Here is a 22,142-nt window from a genome sequence, read left to right on the forward strand (position 1 = left end):
GAGCAATTTAAATTGATTAACGATCTAATCGACACCCATGAGTTGGCATTCCAATATAATTAAAATGTAATCTTAAACCATCCCGTTATCACATCCAACAGTCCTATAGTTTCTCTTTTCAGTCTTCAAATGCTAGCATGTATTCTCGTCACCAAAATTGTTAAAACTATCTCAAGTTCACTTGTTTATTCTTGCACAAATTTTCAATATCCTAAATAAATAGTAAATTAAAACCTAGCTAACTTACTAATGAATGAAAATACTCTAATTACCTTCATGTTCTACTAAGGACATAAATATAACTTTCCTTCTTTACCAATAAAACAAGTAACTTGCAAAAGTTGCACTAATTAATAGGAATTTCTTATTCTAACTACTTTGCATCAAGGAATTACGTTTATTCACATTTATCGTCATTTCAAGCTGAATCCCATGATTCTTTATCAACTCTTTTCTCAGTCACTTTTATCCACAACACTTGGCACTTGCACATAGTATATCTATAAGCTTCATATATAAATTCGGTCAATGTAACTCGTAAATTATTATTATACCCTTCAAATTAGTAGTATTATTATTACTATTATTACTATTATTACTGTTATTATTCTTCTTCTTCTTATTATACACATCTTTTTTTTTTCTTTTTTTTGTTCTGACCCATATATTACTTGCTCGGTATCTCCTCTCCCTACCAAAATTCAGTTCACAATGTCATATATTTTTACTATAAATATTAATTCAACTTTCAACTAACCTATAAGAGTTGGCAAATAACTAAAGTTGGTTGTCCGTTCAATAATTGTTGTTTAATAGAAAGAACCTATTTGCAATATCAATTCAGGTTCCATCCAAGCTATATAACTCATGGAAATTATTATTATTATTATATATATGTTTTATTTTTTTATTTTTTTTATTTATTTATTTATTATTATTATTTATTTATTTCTTTCTTTTATCTCGCTATCAACCCAAAGGAATCACTAATATTTAATCAACATTTCATACGCTAATTAATTCTTTTTCTAGCTATGGTTTAAGACCATTCACTACCTTCTACTTTCATTTTACTATACTAGATTATGAGCTCAGTCTGGCCTATTAAACATTCTAAATATATTAGGATCTTAATTATATCACATATGGATCCATAACTTTTTCATGACTTGTAAATATTTCTATTAATTATTAGTCAATCTTTTCTATCTTAACAATAATCACTTATAATTTCTTGATCATTTTTGTCTTAGAATTTACTCTCATATAAGCATCGTGAGATCAACACGAACCACAAATTTTCTACACTCGTAAAATCTCAAAATATAGTTTATCTTAAATTCGCTGATGTATCATTATTCCTATTTCCATCAAATCTTGTCACCCATGATCCCCAATTTGTTACTACTCTAAATACTGATTATCCTTATTTCAATCATACTAATGTATACTCGTCACGTTTCTGTAATTAATTCTTTTCTTAATATTCATACAATAACAGGACTAGATCCATTCTTTCTTATCATTAATATAACATCAACTCAATAATTGGACAATTATCTTTCCATGTCCGATGTCATTCACCAATACACTTAATCATCATAGTCCACTATTGTCACGACCCATTTCCGTGGGCCGGACCGGCACTAGGGCCCAGGTAAGCTTAAGGCCCCCGAGGCCCGTAGTAAGCCTGAAACACTAAAAATTTACTATCTCAATATAATATTAAACATTTAGTCCATATGATTATGAAAAATAAACCTCAAGATTTTATTAAATCTCGGCCCGAATTTATCGGCTACAACATTCCACAGTTCGGGCCTAATTAACAATGCATCACATTTACAATATGGATTCACATAATTATCTCGTCTATAATAATAAACGATTAAAAGTATACAAATCCTACAACTGCGGAGTCACTAACTGTTAGTATACATAGTAAAATAATTATGGATCTAGGAAAAATTGTTTATTGCCCTGCGCCGAAGAAACATAGCCTAAATCGGATTAAAGGAAAAACCTACTTCCTGAAAAATCAAACAAGACATGTGAGTTTTCTAAGGAGTAATAATTATTGCACAATACACACAGTCACACAAATGTGTACACATATTAATCTAGTCATCCGACTAGTTATATGCTCACGCAGCCAGTCACACAAATGGCATATCACCAGCACTCACAATCATAACATCTTCATATAATCACATCAAGTGGAAATTAGTCAGTGGCGCCACCTGAAACCCCAACGAGCCGTCCTCACACATGGCTCGCCCTCTCATACATGTGCACCAGGGAGCCGATCCCCCATACGGCCAACTGGTTTAATCCTCACTGACCAGTCCTCTCATTGTATTTCCATTCTCTCTTTTCTTTTCCATACCAACAGGAGGCAACCCGGTGGTCTCCATCCAATCTAGATCATCAAGTGCTCACAACAGGAGGCCACCCTGCGGGCTACAATCAAATCTAGATTATCAGGTGTGCAACAACAAGAAGCCATCCTGTGGTTTTCCACATAATCCATATCATCAGGTGCACACGGGGGCGCCGATCTCCCATTTTCTCGGCCGACGGTCAAATATCATATAATATTCGGATCCATATCACAAACCGTCCTCACAAACCCACGGTGGTCCACTTCATCCCAATTCCACACAAACAAAGCATAGCATTATCACAACACAATTAATCAAACATTGCAATCAAATGCAGACATATTAATCAATTAAACATCGTAATGCAATGCACAATTAAACATCCAAAATCAATGCAAATAAATAAATAAATAGTATTAACAATAATCAACAATAATAAAATAAATAACAATATTAACAATAATAATGAAAATAAATAAATAAATATGTAAATAATTAAATGAATAATAAAGATAGTAAATAATCAGAGCACTATATTTATTATATACCAAATTATAGAACTAATCTAAATAAACTTATTAATTATGTTGTTAAATAAAGATTTAGTCTAATTTTTATCAAAATTTCGGCAGCACCTCCCCTAAAAATTGAACTATCTACCTGCTCACATATCACAATATCATTATATCTTTATCAATCAATGCACACAGCCCATCCGTCGGGCAATCAATCAATTTAAAATCCCATCCTCCTTCCATAACAACAATATCAACACTCAACCAAAAATTTACAAACTAATTCTAATAATATCCATATAAGATCATTTATTAAGTCATTAATTAATTAAATTATTAGCTTTACGGTAACTAATTTGTTAAACAGCTAAAACATATTTTTAACCATCACTAATTATAACTACTACCTATTCAAATTCGATTTTTATATCAATATCGAAAATGGCTAGGCCTCCCAAATCTTAATTTATCAAATTTCGATTCTAACCGTTAACCAACTAAAATTCGCCTTACTTCTCTTATGCACAATCGGCTAGTTTTAAACTAATGGTTATCTAGTTAACTAATTAACTAATTCTAATTTATTCTTTCTCCTTAAATCACCTAATCATAATAATAATCATGTAATTTATTTGACAATGTTCTAAACTAATTTACAATTACATTATTCTAAAGTCCTAAACCAGTTAACAAATCATGTTCGCTATCCAAATACGCACACTAATCAATCTAATTTATTTACAAAAGACTATAAATGTTCATATATTTTTAAGTTAATCCAATAAGTTAATTTCTTGTTATTCAATTTAGTCTATTTAATAACTCAATTAAATTCATTAATCAATTAATTCTACATATATAAAAATTGAGAATTGAGTCTTAGAACGTACCCATTGGGAATCGGGCGACGATTCCATGATCAGCGCGAAGAGAAGAGGATTCTGTCTCTCGGGGCCTCACCGGAGTGCCGCCGGCCGGTCACCGGACCGCCACCGCCGACCGCCGTGCACGGTGGTCGGAAAATCGAACTTGCCTGAAACTGAGCACTCTTTACACCATTAGACTCGTTTTTCTGCCAGAAGTCCGATTCCGGCGTCGGTTGAGCGAGATCAGTTCCTCTCGTTGGTTGAAACGGCTCGCCAGGGCATAGAGTCGCCACCAACGTTGCTGCCAATCCATGGAAGAGAGTCGCACTCGCCTGAATCGCAAGCCGGAGAAGGAGGGAGTGAGATCAAGCGTGGTCTGTGGCGAACTCGATGGCGCTGAGTTATGGCGCTGCTGTCGTGATCGAAGGAAGAGGGAGGAGGGGCTGTTGCGATCGCAGCTTCCAGCGACAGCCTTTCGCGTTAGAGTTGAACGGAGAGGCGCTGTGACAAGACCGGACTTGCAGCGGCGAGGAGACATCGGCGAGAAGCTCAGGTGGCTGGATCCGGAAGGGAAGGGGAGGAGTCGCGCGCCTGGAGAAGAAGAAGGGAAAGAAAAGAAGGAAAAAGAAAAATCTAGGACATTCCGGTTTGATTCGGATCGGTTCGGTCCGATTTAGTGATTTGGTCTCATTTGTTTGGTTCCATAATATTTTCTCCATTTACTCAATATTAATAATAAAAATATTAATAGTAACAATATTTGGTTTTAAGATAATTAATTCATACATATTCATAATAAGTTAAATTAAGGGGTTTCGTATTATTTCTCAAAAATTTTAATCATTCTCAAATCGACAATTCCGATGATGTATTTGGGCTTAGGCCCAACTCACAAACTTGGGCTCGAATTGAGATTGTTTGATATATATAGCCCAAATAGTTGAAAGTCGATATTTTTGATTTATTAAAAATTCGAAAGTTTTCGAAAATAAAAATTCGGGGTGTTTCAATCTCCCCCCCTTAAGACAATTCGTCCTCGAATTGAAATCTAACAGGAGACGGTAAGAATGGATACATAGGGAATTCAAAGTCATAAGAAATTACTTCCATCACTAGGGAGATAGCTCAAGAGTGGATAATATGAACCGAGGAAAGAAAAATAGTCAGGTATTCTAATTGTAATTCTATCGCCAACCATCCTATTTAGTACCTCCTAGTTAAAACTTACAAGAACTTGAGTTCATTACCTAAATCTCCAATTACTATTTTCAGTCAGCTACTGAAATCTTTAGAAAATCTGTCTTTAAATAAAACTTTTACAATAAAACCGGATTTATCAAGAAGATGCATAATATATGTCATCTATTTTTCTTAAAATTATATAATTTCCTTTGAAGATTTAAATTTTCATTAAGCATTCCTTTATGAAAACCTAACATATAGTTTACAAATACAAAACGACTGAAATTTAATTTACTTATAATAATAAGATTTAACTCGTTTAATTTACATATATTATTACTAAAACTTTTCTTTAATCAAAAGTTCAGAAACCACTACTTTAATCCATAACTTTAAGAAAAAATCGTCTTGTAACTTTCATTGTCTATTAGTATCACAGGGCGACTTGGGCTCACTCTCTTAGTTCTACCTATATGTGTCTTGTTTTCCCTATAATATTCTTATTATAGATGGGTGCAATTATTAGATAGCTCATGATCTAATGACCTCACTGTACCGCCAGTTATCATGCCTCTATAAAGATTTTTAATGCTTTTAACTTAACTATCAATTTCGCTTTAACTTAATCTGTCAAGTTGCCCTAAAACTTATCAATAAAATTGATTTTCGTAATAACACCTTTTGCTAATTTACATTCCAGCTCTCTTAACTCTTTCTTTCTAATAACCCTCCTTTCCACCTATGTTGCTTATCAGTCCACTATGAAGATGGTAGAGTACTCTTATTAATTATTTCGTCTGTTAATTATCGTTAATCGTGATCCATCTAATCACCAACATTTCAATCTAAAACTTATTACTCACTCTCAATATACGCTTTCATCTAATACACAGCAATACTAATGTCTTAAGTCCTAACCTAATACTATCCTTTCCATTTATTTTGCAACCTAGCTTCTAAACTAGAATTGTCTCCTCAAACCTTTCCAATGTTTATGTTCTTACTTAGCCACTAACTGTCTACTTTACTTAATATCATCATCACCACTTGTCTTATTCTTCTTTTCAAATCTTTCTAATTTTACTATCCTCATAATCATTTCATTTTATGATCTAATCCAATTGGCCCCGTGATATAAATAGACAACTTTTAAAAATAATTTTCTATATGAATAATCAATTTCACATTATTTATCATAACACAATTTTGAATTCAAAATTAAAATGGGGTTTTAAATTTAAAATGTCAGGTAAATAAAATGAAAACAAAAATAAAAGGTTTATATTTTTTGAATAAACTCTAAAGAAATTCAGTAGCTGTGTTGAAAACTAGACACAAATTTCTAATTACCTCAAAGTTATTATTTATGTTCAGGAATCTACCATACCAATAAAAATCCTGCTTATTTTCTACACTATCCTACTCACTGACAGGAATAGAGTTCACATGAAAAGTGGTGTACTGGGTGATCAGGCCAATCCACCACCATCAGGTATTACTCTATTCCCTAGCCTAAGGGTTGATACCAACTCTAGCCCCTATAGGTATTGCGATGGATTTATCTTATTGTCTATTTTTCACTTCAAACCTCTAATTACTTCCTTCGTAATCATAGATCTACGCAATAAGTGTGGATTTTCCCACCTCATAGGGTCTAGTGCGTCCACCATCCCTAGGGAGGAAAGTCACAAAGTTTCCTTCCTTATGTTGGTTACGGCCGATCCCAACATAAAGAAATTTCCTATACTCCGCAGTTGTGTCCTAAAACCTTAACCTAAGCTCTGATACCAACTTTGTCACGACCCATTTCCGTGGGCCGGACCGGCACTAGGGCCCAGGTAAGCTTAAGGCCCCCGAGGCCCGTAGTAAGCCTGAAACACTAAAAATTTACTATCTCAATATAATATTAAACATTTAGTCCATATGATTATGAAAAATAAACCTCAAGATTTTATTAAATCTCGGCCCGAATTTATCGGCTACAACATTCCACAGTTCGGGCCTAATTAACAATGCATCACATTTACAATATGGATTCACATAATTATCTCGTCTATAATAATAAACGATTAAAAGTATACAAATCCTACAACTGCGGAGTCACTAACTGTTAGTATACATAGTAAAATAATTATGGATCTAGGAAAAATTGTTTATTGCCCTGCGCCGAAGAAACATAGCCTAAATCGGATTAAAGGAAAAACCTACTTCCTGAAAAATCAAACAAGACATGTGAGTTTTCTAAGGAGTAATAATTATTGCACAATACACACAGTCACACAAATGTGTACACATATTAATCTAGTCATCCGACTAGTTATATGCTCACGCAGCCAGTCACACAAATGGCATATCACCAGCACTCACAATCATAACATCTTCATATAATCACATCAAGTGGAAATTAGTCAGTGGCGCCACCTGAAACCCCAACGAGCCGTCCTCACACATGGCTCGCCCTCTCATACATGTGCACCAGGGAGCCGATCCCCCATACGGCCAACTGGTTTAATCCTCACTGACCAGTCCTCTCATTGTATTTCCATTCTCTCTTTTCTTTTCCATACCAACAGGAGGCAACCCGGTGGTCTCCATCCAATCTAGATCATCAAGTGCTCACAACAGGAGGCCACCCTGCGGGCTACAATCAAATCTAGATTATCAGGTGTGCAACAACAAGAAGCCATCCTGTGGTTTTCCACATAATCCATATCATCAGGTGCACACGGGGGCGCCGATCTCCCATTTTCTCGGCCGACGGTCAAATATCATATAATATTCGGATCCATATCACAAACCGTCCTCACAAACCCACGGTGGTCCACTTCATCCCAATTCCACACAAACAAAGCATAGCATTATCACAACACAATTAATCAAACATTGCAATCAAATGCAGACATATTAATCAATTAAACATCGTAATGCAATGCACAATTAAACATCCAAAATCAATGCAAATAAATAAATAAATAGTATTAACAATAATCAACAATAATAAAATAAATAACAATATTAACAATAATAATGAAAATAAATAAATAAATATGTAAATAATTAAATGAATAATAAAGATAGTAAATAATCAGAGCACTATATTTATTATATACCAAATTATAGAACTAATCTAAATAAACTTATTAATTATGTTGTTAAATAAAGATTTAGTCTAATTTTTATCAAAATTTCGGCAGCACCTCCCCTAAAAATTGAACTATCTACCTGCTCACATATCACAATATCATTATATCTTTATCAATCAATGCACACAGCCCATCCGTCGGGCAATCAATCAATTTAAAATCCCATCCTCCTTCCATAACAACAATATCAACACTCAACCAAAAATTTACAAACTAATTCTAATAATATCCATATAAGATCATTTATTAAGTCATTAATTAATTAAATTATTAGCTTTACGGTAACTAATTTGTTAAACAGCTAAAACATATTTTTAACCATCACTAATTATAACTACTACCTATTCAAATTCGATTTTTATATCAATATCGAAAATGGCTAGGCCTCCCAAATCTTAATTTATCAAATTTCGATTCTAACCGTTAACCAACTAAAATTCGCCTTACTTCTCTTATGCACAATCGGCTAGTTTTAAACTAATGGTTATCTAGTTAACTAATTAACTAATTCTAATTTATTCTTTCTCCTTAAATCACCTAATCATAATAATAATCATGTAATTTATTTGACAATGTTCTAAACTAATTTACAATTACATTATTCTAAAGTCCTAAACCAGTTAACAAATCATGTTCGCTATCCAAATACGCACACTAATCAATCTAATTTATTTACAAAAGACTATAAATGTTCATATATTTTTAAGTTAATCCAATAAGTTAATTTCTTGTTATTCAATTTAGTCTATTTAATAACTCAATTAAATTCATTAATCAATTAATTCTACATATATAAAAATTGAGAATTGAGTCTTAGAACGTACCCATTGGGAATCGGGCGACGATTCCATGATCAGCGCGAAGAGAAGAGGATTCTGTCTCTCGGGGCCTCACCGGAGTGCCGCCGGCCGGTCACCGGACCGCCACCGCCGACCGCCGTGCACGGTGGTCGGAAAATCGAACTTGCCTGAAACTGAGCACTCTTTACACCATTAGACTCGTTTTTCTGCCAGAAGTCCGATTCCGGCGTCGGTTGAGCGAGATCAGTTCCTCTCGTTGGTTGAAACGGCTCGCCAGGGCATAGAGTCGCCACCAACGTTGCTGCCAATCCATGGAAGAGAGTCGCACTCGCCTGAATCGCAAGCCGGAGAAGGAGGGAGTGAGATCAAGCGTGGTCTGTGGCGAACTCGATGGCGCTGAGTTATGGCGCTGCTGTCGTGATCGAAGGAAGAGGGAGGAGGGGCTGTTGCGATCGCAGCTTCCAGCGACAGCCTTTCGCGTTAGAGTTGAACGGAGAGGCGCTGTGACAAGACCGGACTTGCAGCGGCGAGGAGACATCGGCGAGAAGCTCAGGTGGCTGGATCCGGAAGGGAAGGGGAGGAGTCGCGCGCCTGGAGAAGAAGAAGGGAAAGAAAAGAAGGAAAAAGAAAAATCTAGGACATTCCGGTTTGATTCGGATCGGTTCGGTCCGATTTAGTGATTTGGTCTCATTTGTTTGGTTCCATAATATTTTCTCCATTTACTCAATATTAATAATAAAAATATTAATAGTAACAATATTTGGTTTTAAGATAATTAATTCATACATATTCATAATAAGTTAAATTAAGGGGTTTCGTATTATTTCTCAAAAATTTTAATCATTCTCAAATCGACAATTCCGATGATGTATTTGGGCTTAGGCCCAACTCACAAACTTGGGCTCGAATTGAGATTGTTTGATATATATATAGCCCAAATAGTTGAAAGTCGATATTTTTGATTTATTAAAAATTCGAAAGTTTTCGAAAATAAAAATTCGGGGTGTTTCAACTATTTACATAAGTACCTTAATTCCCTTATAGAGTCATTTACTCCTTCTCGGATCATAGAATCTTCCATTAAACAAAAATCATTGTTTGTAATTCACATACCATCAAGTGTGCAACAATTATTTTAAACATCAAAAGACTAAATACCATTAGCATTAATTCTTACTTGTGCCATATTAAACCATAAGATGCCACAATCCACACAATATCCATCACTAAATACATGAAGATTAGAGTAATTTATCTCTTACTACGAATCACAATTTACTTTTCTTATAACCACAATAATTTATATTGTTCCCTATATTCACACATTAAAAAAAATAGTTGATGAATACAACAATACACTTTACTCTACCAGACAGTGATTGCTCCTAAATAAAACTCACTTCATATAATAATTCCACCAATATTATTTCTTATGAAAAATACTCATCGCCAATTATTATAGCAAATCACACCAAATCCTTCAATATTAAACCTTATAAAAATCAGTTATGTACTTATACTAATTAATGTAACTATTCCATCCAGAAAAATATTTACCCCAATAACTATAATAAATTCCACCAACCAACATCATGTAAATTTCACCAAATATATATATTAATTCAAGGCACCAATTAAATAGATTCTAATGTCCTCAAATTCGAATCATTTAGTTCTCTTATTAAATAAAACTAGCAACTAAGTCTCAATTCTGTAGGCACACATATACACCCACTCATGCATTTTTATGTATGTATTCTACATTCAACACATATTAAATAAAATAGCACACTTACAGTATTTGACTTCAACTTATTAATCATATGTAACTTATCTTCTTACATACTTAAATCATATATGAATATTATTTATTCCATAGAAGGATTTTTTTTTTAAATCATCCCCTTAGCATCAGTAACTAAATCACATCTCTAAAGAACAAGGATACAAATTTAATTATATTAAACAACTTGACTTTAACCTAACTGCGAATAACGCTGAAGGGGAAAGCAAGGAAGACAATGTCAAGACATGACAGGAATTACTCCGCAGTTACATCTAAACTTATAAAATTATGCTCTGATACCACCTTTGTCACGACCCGTTTCCGTGGGCCAGACCGGCACTAGGGCCCAGGTAAGCTTAAAGCCCCCGAGGCTCGTAGTAAGCCTACATTATCCAATCTGTCTACCTATATTTCCCAATTCATCAAAACAGTAAGCCTCTATACAAACATCTGGCCCAATCTCAATTAACACATAATATATAACCAGGGCCTATTCAGAATAAATTATAATCACATTATGGGCTTACTGGTTCACTTGCAGCTAATTACATAATATTTAATTTATAGTGTAGTGCTAACAATAAGTCCAACATTAATACACAACCCTATAACTGCGGAGTTCAATAATAATCTGATAATCGAATAATTTATACATCCAAAATTAAATAACAGAAATATAAAGTTTACATTTATAACTCTGCGGAGAAGATTGCAGAGCTTCAGTCGAATCAGCTGCTTCCTAATACCTGGGAGGTTTGTGGGGGGAGGGGGTGAGTTTTGCAACTCAGTGAATAATAATAAATAATACACATCACAAACAATTACACAAATGCACCCTAGAATAATAGATGTACACACAGCAATCAATCATATGGCATCATATCAGCACCCACAAACAATATCACCTTCAAATAATCACATCACGTGAAAATTAGTCAGTGGAGTCACCTAAACCCTCGACGAGCCGTCCTCTCAAGCAGCCCATCCTCTCAAACATGTGCACCCGGGGAGCCAATCCCTCATATCTGGCCGACCGGTCTAATCCTCACTTGACCAGTCCTCTCAATATTTTATTTACGTTCTCTCTTTTCTTTCCCATATCATCAACAACATTTCAGCAGTTCATCAGGTGCACACTGGGGCGCCGATCTCCCATTTACCTGGCCAACGGTCCAATTTCATAATTTCATCAGGATCCATATTTATCGACCGTCCTCACAAACCCATGATGACCCACTCCATCCTAATTCCACACAAACAGAGCACAGTATATACACAGCACAATTAATCAAACAAGTCATTCAACGTAATACACCAATTTCATTCTAATGCATAATTATATTTATGTATGAGAAAATACTTATAATATATTGTAAATATGCAAATATATAAAAATATAATGTTATGCAAATGCAGGGTCGATATGCATTTTTTATTATTACTCACAGTGGTGGAGAACGAATCCCTAGCTTTGATTCTGTCCAAGAGGAGCACTAGACGAACCCGGGCGATCTAAGCAAAGTAAGAATGACACAAAAAAAATAATTCTATCAGACAAAATATTTCTTTACCACTCTAAGAATTTTATTTTTATATTCTAACTTTTTCTACGTAATTTAATCTCGATATTTTTTTTGTGGCACGCGGTGGTGATCGACTGACGTTGCTGGAGCTGCTGGAGTTGCTGGCAGTGACGCACAGTTGCAGGGAAGAAGAAAGGGAAAGAAAGAAAGAAAAAGGAAAGAAAGAAAGAAGAAGAAGAAGAAGAAGAAGAAGAAGAAGAAGAAGAAGAAGAGAGGAGAGGAGGTGGCGCGGTGGTGGCAGTAACGGTGGTGGACTGGAGGTGGCGCAGAAAATGGTGAGGGGAGGGTGAAGTTTGCGCTGGATATAGAGGGGAGAGGCTTCTAGAAGTGGTTTGGGCTGATTCGGTTCGATTCGGTCCAAATCTTGGTTTTTGTTTGATTTTTTTGATTTTTAATTGGTTTTCGATTCAGTTTATCATTGTACAAATTATTAATTCACGTTTAAATATTTAAATACATTTTCCACGCTGTCAATTTATTAAATTTAAATGAAAAATCTTTGAAAATAAAAATTCAGGTTATTTCAGACACTTTTCTATTCAAACGCCCATACGAGCATATTTTTTTGGTGAAAATTGATGTAAAAAAAAAATTCATTCTCCAAATTTTCTCGCATTAAATGTACATATATACATTTGTCTGTCACTATCTTGAGAATATCCATATTAAGAGCTTCACAAAGGATTAAAACAAGGATACTATAAACTTTTCACGTTGGTATAATTCCCAAAATTATCAAATTAGGCAAAACTCTCTATATAAAAATGATACCTAAAATGAAAAATTTTTCTTATATAAAAAGAATGGAGGAAGTATTATTTACATTCAATTGAATTTGTGTGAGGTTAACCCAAAGCTTAGTCATGGGTTCCATCTTTCTATATTTTAATCAAAATCTTAATTTTGATTTGCTTTTAACATATAATTGCAATAGATCAATAAATTTGGTGCTTATGATATAAATCTCGATTTAAAGATGAAATTATAAATACTAAAAAAAGTTCACAGTGAAATTTATAGTTTAATCTATAGAAGGTAAATAACTATTTTGTCTCTTATATTTCCTTTTGGTAAACATACTAATTAATTTTCACTAGCTTTATTAAATTATTTATAATATAATTATCTATAATATATTATCATAAATATATATAATATTATATGATATAAGTATAATTAAATACATTATAATATTAATAATTCGATTTATTTAGTGTATTTGGTTTACAAATAATATAAATGCAGCTGAAAAACTAAAATCAATATGTTTAAAATTTCTAAATGACTTGAACTGAATTCTTAAATACTCAATCAAATAAAAAATTTCATCAATTTGATTCAATTTATAGATTTAAAGTTTTAACTTGTTCTCATTGCTTATTAGAAAGATATCTTAGAAAAACTAAATTAATTGTGCCATGAGTTGTGTTGGTTGTGCCAATATCCATTTATTATCCATCACTAAAGTAAATTAGATCTAAAAATAAAAAAATAATTATATCAGCAATAAATATAGATCTTTTACCATATAATTTTTTTTACAGAGCTTAGCTGATTCTAGGTGATATTTAAACCTACAGAAATATTATCATATAAACTTTTGTTTATTGTAACTTGTCAATAGTAGTACAAAAGTTAATGTATAAATTTTATTTACTATAATATTCATTATTATAATCTCAAGTCTAATTTTAAATTAAGTTTCCAATCCGTTCTCTCTCTCTACGAAAATCATCTCTCGTTGGTTTTCCACTAGAAAATTGCATTGCTTTCTCTCTTCCTTCTTCGTTAGAATTTTGTTGCCTTTTCTCCGTTAAAACACAAAAACTAAGCATGTAGATCTACGGAGTGACTGATTTTTGTCTTTTGTGAGAACCCCTCCCTATTAATTTTTAGTTCGTTGTAAATTTTTATTTTTTATTAAATAAGTTACATATCTATGGCTATTTGACACAGATCTAAGTTATTGATGTTTTTACTATTTTTCATGGTTTATCTCCATCTTGTGTGGAGTTTGTGATCTTTCTATCTTGTGTGGAGTTCTTGTTTTGTGTTTTGCATTTTGATTTATTTGGACAAATATACAATTTGTGGATAATTTTTTACATGCATGATGATCTTTGTCTTTTGAAACCTGATAGTGCGGTTTGTTCATCTATTGAATTTAGTGGTTCAAATCTTTTGTATTTGTCATAAGTAACTAGTTCATGGATATTAAGTCATGTACAGAAGATTCAGAGAGTTTATCTTGTCAACCACTTTGAAGATCTATCAATTTTTTCAAGTTCACCTTTTGATTTTCATTGAATTTTTTATGAGATCAACGAAAAATAATTGTTTTAGTTATAATAGTTTTGTTCTATGTCTGATCTTCAGGAAAGAGTTATGTCTTTCCTGAATTTTTTATATTGATTCGAAGTTTTTAATGAAATCGTAATGTATTATAATAAAAAAAATCAAGGTTTCCAATCCCTTAATATTTAAAAAAAAAATAATCTATCAAAGTATGTGAATAATCTAATTATGAATTTCAAAAGAAATTACGTAAAAATAAAAAAATAGACAGCTTTTTTTTATTTGTGTTAAGACAAAAATAGACAGCCTTTTATTTTAGCGAGTGGTGTGGAGCAACATACGATACGTGGCAGAATGATTGCCTTTGATATGTGTGACACAGATTTTGATTAAAAAATGTCATTCTGTCCTTTGTGTCTGTCACACCATCGTTTCGATGTGCATTTGTCGCATCTTACCCATTTTTGACCAGAAACTTCACATTATATTTTATTTTTCAATATTTCGTCAACTTCTATAATCTACTAATCATATTAATTAATTCCAGTTGAGAATAATAATAATAATAATAATAATAATAATAACAACAGAAAGTTTTTATTTATTCATTTTACATGTAAATATTTAAAATTAATTATAAAATTCACCTTAAATATGGCACATAATTTCATTGATTTGTATTAAAATTTTTTAATTTTATAGTTAATGTATGATTTAGATAAATTTGTGCTAAGTATAAAAAAATAAAGTAAAATTAGTGGTCCACCCGTCCGTTGCACGGACTATAATATAGAAAAGTTCATCGAAATAATACTCTTAAAAAGATTGTCCACTTTCTATTTTCACACAAATTAAGAAAGTAGTAATTATTATAGTTAAAAGATAATTTTATTTATATAACTTTTCTATTTTATCCATCTTAACTAACACATGAGCAATTATTATATTGGAATACTGCATATATTACATAATATTTGTCACATTTGAAATTTTACATCTCTTAAGAAAACTATTAAATTTATTCAAGTTATAATAAATTATTGAGTAAATTGACTATATTGCCCTTAATTTAATACTAATTCCCTAAGAAAACTATTAAATTGAAATGATAATTATTGGTCATATATAAAGGGTATATATGGAAAAACACATTTATTACTCCTCGAAAGCACAAATGTAATAAGTATTTTGGAATAAACTATTTTCTCAAATGTGACAAGTATTATAGAACAAAAGTAGTAATAAGTAAGAATTTAATGAGAGTTATTGAAAATAAGATAAATTTAATAAGAGTAGAATAAACAATTTAAGGATTAACTATGATGTAAAAAGAAAATGAACTATATTTTGGGACAAACCAAAAAGGAAATATAAATTATCTTTTTAAGACAGAGTAACACAATTTATGTATAATTACAGTTACATCCCTTACAGTTACATCCCTGACATATTAGAGATATCAAAATTATTTAAAAAAATTTTAAAGGCATTACATCCCTTCAATCCAATTATTTAAAAAAATTTTAAAGGCATTACATCCCTTCAATCCATTTGTTCTATGATTTTGTCTGACACAAGTTGTACTAAAAATATTTTTCGATTTTATTTGTAATTACTTATAATAAAATTATACCTATTAAAATAAAAAAATTTAATAATTAAAATTATAAAAATCTTAAATTTGAAGTTTAAAAGCATGGATAACATATTCTTTTTTACTTTGGATAATATAGTATAATTTGTGAAAAATCAACATACCAAAGACATTCACTTTTTATTCTTCTTGTTAAAATTTCGATTTATAAAATCATAGAATTTTAGATAATTTATATTAAAGAATTGAAAATATGTCAAAAATATAAAATTTTGTATATTTAAATGTTTTTTTTTTCTACCCAAAATACTTCTTGCAAGCTTTACAAAATCTAAAGAAAAATTTCTATAAATAACTTAATCAGTACCCAAAAATCTATTTAGTCCCCAGCCTTACGACAAATAATCTAAAATACCGCAAAAGCTTTTAATAATATAACCACTAAATATATGAGTATTTCATAATTATCTTATATTGAAGAGTAAAAACTATAGAAATTCCTCAACTCCTATAACATGCATGTATTATGTATATAATGCAAAAAAAAAAAAAAAAAAAAATTAAGGAATTTCTCAACTCAAATTGCATTTAATATAAAATAGAAAGTAAATAACTTGCGGTAAAATCTTAAATTCAAAAAAAAAAAAATCATAAAATTATATAAAATTCATTTAATAATGCAAAAGGTAACTTTAGGAATTTCTTTCCTCAAATTGCATTTAATATGCAACACAAATAAAATAACTTATGGCCAAACAAATCAATTAAAATGTAAAATCTGATATTTATAAACAATTACTAATACAACAGGCAAATAGTTTATTTTTTTAAAAAAAAGCAAATAATTTTAGAAATTCCTCGACTCAAATAAATTTTATTATGCAACAGAAAGCAATGACTTGTGACAAATTTCAAATGTGAAAAAAAAAAATCAATTAAAATGCAAAAATAAAAATATTGGCAACTGAATGTTGATAATCTATATTATTATGCCAATTAAACATTCATGCTTTATAAATTATATATTTATATTGAAAGGGAAATCCTTACAAATTTCATAAGAATAGAAAAAAGAAAATAAAGAGAATAAATATTTATTTATATTATATTTATATTTATATAGATATAGATAATAATGATATTGTTAATTATTAAAAAACAAGTGAAATGTTAATAAATTATTAATATTTATATAAAATTACCATTAATATTTCTTCTTTTCATAAAAGAAAGATTTTCAAAATGTTAATGATAATATAAAATTTTAATTACTAAAAAACTGAAAATATCATTAATGATATTAATTAACTTCTTTATGTTAAAACGATAATTTTCTTAAAATAAAAAAATCTATTTCAACAAAGCAAAATAATATTTTAGTATTGTGCTACGACAACATCCTATACCCTAAAATCGTGACACGTAAGTATCCGTACTTGAGTTTTTATATATTTATATAGATAATACATCACATTAAATATAATTTGAATTTTTTTAATTTAGACATATATATCTATTTATACGTGGAAAGTGCTCTTCAAACAAAACACTCTCCATAGTGGTAAATTCATAGTTTAAAAATTATTAACCCTTTGAATATCAATGAAACGAAATATGGAAATAAGTAACAATATAAAAAAGTCGTTTCCTAATAAAAACTGTTCTTTAGTATTAATTTTTTTTTTTTTTGAGTATTGGGAAAAAGGGGATTTAAACTCAGATTAATTGTCGGACCGTATACATACTTACTACTAAACTATGACTTAGTGCGTTAATATTAAAAAATTGAAAACAATAAAAAAAAAAAGTAATGAAAAGCTGTTATTTATCGGTATATCCTTGGAAATTCATAAAAAAAGGGACCACATTATTTTGGAAATATTACGTTACTATTTAGCTGGACCAGGAACGCCAACATAATAATCACCAGAACGCAGCGATTCCTCCAATATGAGCCAGTCATCACCATTCACTCACCACTCTCTCTCCTGCCATTTTATCTCTTACTGTTCCATTCTGGCATAGAAACAAGCAAATGCCTCTCGTACACTTCAAAAATTCAACTCTCCATGCTTATAAAAATGCTCTAGACATCTAAAATTCCTAGAATATTACATTATATATATGCATCACCATTTTCAGGTAAGCCTTTCTTGAATAGCTTTATTGTATTCGTTGAATAACCTTCCTTTGATTTTAATTTGATTAGTTGAATTTGAATTTGTGTAATTAGTCAGTTTTTTTTTTACAACTTGATGGAACAGTTTAAGAAATGGATAGAAGAGCTATTGACGATAGAAGGAGAATTGGGACAGTGAAGGCAGCCATTAATATGTATGGAGAAAGAATTCTTGAAGGTAATTCTTCGTTGAAGAAACCCCAAATTGGTTTACCTGAGGTATGATATATTAAACACTTTTTTTTTTTGGTTGTTTTATCCAATAAATAGTTAAATTTATGGTATTTTCTTTGTAAATTATTTAAGTTTATGCAGCTTAGTTGATGGTATTGTTTGTAAATTATGTGTTCTGGAATTGATTTATAGAATTCTTCTTCAAGAGCTAAAGAATTGCATAAGGCAAAGAGAGAGATGGTTAGATATAAAGAGAGTAGAAGGGTGGCAGAGTCAGTCACAGCGCAGGCAGAAACTGAGCTTTCAAAGGCTAAAAAGACAGTTAAAGATCTTGCTTTACAAATTGAGGAATCAAATTCTAAGGCAAAAGCAAAGATGAGAGATATGGAAAGGCTAAAGAAGTCCGGTAAGCGCGGAGACAAGAGTTCAGGTTTTGGGAGTTCAGAGAGTAATAAATATGCAGAAATGATGAGAGAAATAGAATGTGTGAAGCAAGAATTGAGTAAACTTAAACTTGACATGGCTTATGTTTTAGAAGCGAAAATGCAAGCCAAGAAGGAAATCGAAGTCTCAAATTCTAAATTAGAGACTAATTTGAAATCTGTGGAAGCAATTGGAAAGGAGATTGAGGAGGTAAATGAGGAGCAAGTGCTTGTCGAGTTGGCGCGGATTGAGGCATTGAAGGAGTCTGGAGAAATTGAGGTTCAAAGAGAGAAGGAAGGAAGTGAATTCTCACATGCAATGGAGGAAAATAGAAAGAAAATGAAGGATGTTGTTGAGGAAATTGATCGTTCGAATGATGTTGAGTCTAAATTGGCTGTTACATTGTCTGATGTGAATGTGTTGCAGAATGAACTAAAGCTTGTTAAAGAAATAGAAAAAAAGGTACTGAGAAATGACAGTTTGAAGCATTCAGGAGGTAGTTTTCGAAAAAGTGACCAATTAGAGGAGTTACCTTCTTTGAATTCGATAACAGAAGAGTTGGAAGAGGCAAAGAAAGAATTGGCTTCAATTAAACAAGAGGGCTTTCAGTTCATGGCTTCAATGGATATAATACGGAGTGAGCTCAAGCATGTTACAGGAGAAACTGTGCAGTTAAAGAAAATGGAACATAAAGCAGATTTAACCTTTCAGAATCTAAATTCAAAGCTTCTTAGAGCGAAAACCAAGCTAGAAGCCTCAACTGCAGCTGAGGAAAAGGCTAAAGCAATTGTATCCAATCTGTCTCTCACTCTTGAACAGTTGAAAACGGAAACAGAAGTGGCAAAGAAAGAGAAGGAGCTTATTAGTGCAGAAACTGCAAATATCAAAGCAGAAATTCAGAAAACTGTCTCTGAAATAGACTCAACTGAAGAAAGATTGCAGGCTGCAATGCAAGAACTTGAGGCAGTCAAAGCATCAGAATCTTTAGCTCTTGAGAATCTGCAAAATCTTATAGCAAATACAATGAGAGCTAGAGCTTCTTCTTCTCAACAAAGTTCCTCAATTACTATCTCAAAGTTTGAGTACGAGTACTTAACCGGAAGAGCAGTTAAGGCGGAAGAAATTGCAGATAAAAAGGTTGCAGCAGCTCAAGCATGGGTAGAAGCACTGAAAGCTAATGAAAAGGAAATATTGATGAAAATCGAACTAGCGCACAAAGAAATCCAAGAAACTAGGGTCGAGGAAGAGCAGCAGGTGTATAGAACTGAGAGGTCACTTTCTGCAAAAAGAGTAGTAGAAGGAGAAATAAGAAACTGGAGACAAAAACGAGAGAAAAACGCACTAGCGGATAACTTGGAACAACCATTGAGGAGAAAATCCATGAAAAGTAATGGCAATGCTACTCGAAGAGAGTCCATGAAAGGCAATGGTAATTGGACTCCATCGAAACGTGGCAAGGTTCGAAACTCTTCTTCTCCAGCTGGTCGAATCACACCCGGATCAACTGCTTTCGTAATCAGGAAAAAGAAAAAAGTGATGCCAAATCTAGCCAAGTTTTTTAGTGGCAAGAGAATTGGCAAGACACATGAGATGCTTGAACAGACTTGAGAGCTTAAATATGCTTAATGTTTAAGCTCCTTATCATTGTTTTTCAGCTAATAATACTAAAAAGGAAAATTTCTGCTCACATTGAAGATTGGATGCTGGAAGTTTCAATTGATGTTTTCTGTAATTGGTGCTTATCTTCCAAGTTTCATCATTTCATTTTTTTGCTGCTGTCAGTTTTACCTTTGGTTTGGATTCGATAGAGTCCTGGCAATAAAATTACCGAGAATAATTACGCAGCGGAAAAATAAAAATTATAACATACAGAAATTTACGTGGTTCACTCTTAATTATTTAGGAGGTTACATCTACGAAATAAATTCCGAATAATTCTTTCACTATTAAAAATAATAAATATATAAAGAAATTATACAAAAAATGATACTCAAAGTATTTTTCAAAAACACTTCAAAATAATTTTCTTATTATTTTTTCTCCTCTAATTTTAGAAAACATTTACCAAAATTAGATATTTTTCTCTGCATTTTTTTCTTCTCTCTGCTGTGCTTTGAGATGAAGCAAACGCGTACAAACCGCGTTTCTCTCACCACCTTTTTTTTCTTTTCAAAAGAATGTGGGTCCCATTTTCGCATTCCACAATTAGAAAATTATTTCCTCTTTTAAAAGATTTTATTTCTGAAATTTATTACCTGATTAGAGTCAGAAGCTTTATCACGAATGCATACATGAGATTCTCGCGAACTACTTAATCAAATCAACCATTTTTACGGTGACCTTTGTCCTTGTCAAAATTTCAATAACAAACTGTCTGATCCAATGACTTAGCACGTGCACATCTATACCATTAAATGAAGTCGCACGCTTGCACTTGCAATTGCTTTTGGGAAACATTTGCAATGACTAAATTTTATGAGCTCTCCTTATTTTATTCGTTTATTGAAGTTCTGCATCCTTCAAGTCAACAATAATATATTATTCTATATTTCTTTTTTTCTTTTTAAGAATAAATGCATTTTTATTTTTTGAAAAATAATATTTGTATAAATGGTATTAATTCATTTCTTTTAATTTAATTAGAAACAGTTAGTTGACACCTGGATTAAAAGATTTATAAATATTAAAAGTTAAGCACGTTTGAACTCGAAATCCATAAATAAATAACGAAGTAATATTCTTTTTTTTTTTTTTTCTATTTTCATTTAAGTATAATATTCCAACTTGTACAGAGATACAGCTGATTGGCGCCCACACCATTTGCTTCGGTTGATCAAGATTCAAGAATAATATCTATTGTTCTTTTCCTGTTTCTAAAATTAAAATGTGGAAAATGTATTATTATAATTATTGCTTAATTAATTATTCATACTACAAAAAAAAAAAAAAACATTAAAAGTGAGAAAGATTTTGAAAATTTTTCTTAAATTGATATTGAAAATTTATAATGATGAGATTGGTTTTATTAACACCTTTTAAACTTTAGACCAGTCAAATTATATGTAACCTAAATTTGTGTGAAGAAAAAGAAAAGAAATTGTAAGATCAGTGTAAATCTATAAAATGTTTCATTTTGTAAAATTATTTCATTTTTTAAAATTAAATTTTAAATTTTAAAGTAGTCCTCTATCATTGAATTTTTGTAAATAGTTAATATTTTG

The 22,142-nt window shown here is 31.5% G+C and overlaps 1 protein-coding gene and 1 long non-coding RNA gene across 3 annotated transcripts; one reads left to right on the forward strand and one right to left on the reverse strand.

Annotated features, from left to right (window-relative positions):
* Nucleotides 1-17,940: 17,940 nt before the first annotated feature.
* Nucleotides 17,941-20,421, reverse strand: LOC149497072 (uncharacterized). 2 transcript variants are annotated; one of them, XR_016320647.1, is made up of 3 exons: nucleotides 20,285-20,421; nucleotides 20,019-20,200; nucleotides 17,941-19,920 (listed from the first exon to the last, which is right to left on the reverse strand). It is a non-coding gene; the product is annotated as an uncharacterized LOC149497072 (long non-coding RNA). The 2 variants fall into 2 exon arrangements; XR_016320646.1 differs by having other exon boundaries at nucleotides 17,941-20,200.
* LOC149497073 (protein PLASTID MOVEMENT IMPAIRED 2-like) lies at nucleotides 18,416-20,663 on the forward strand. The gene is made up of 2 exons (XM_089720799.1): nucleotides 18,416-18,543; nucleotides 18,691-20,663. The coding sequence occupies exons 1-2, from the start codon at nucleotides 18,418-18,420 to the stop codon at nucleotides 20,527-20,529; spliced, it is 1,965 nt and encodes a 654-aa protein (XP_089576925.1). The 5' UTR covers nucleotides 18,416-18,417; the 3' UTR covers nucleotides 20,530-20,663.
* The last annotated feature ends 1,479 nt before the right edge of the window (nucleotides 20,664-22,142 follow it).

The sequence above is a fragment of the Jatropha curcas genome, chromosome 4, assembly GCF_041381405.1.
Source record: "Jatropha curcas cultivar XTBG-Jc1 chromosome 4, XTBG_Jcur_1.0, whole genome shotgun sequence".
In the NCBI taxonomy this organism is placed as follows: Eukaryota; Viridiplantae; Streptophyta; class Magnoliopsida; order Malpighiales; family Euphorbiaceae; genus Jatropha; species Jatropha curcas.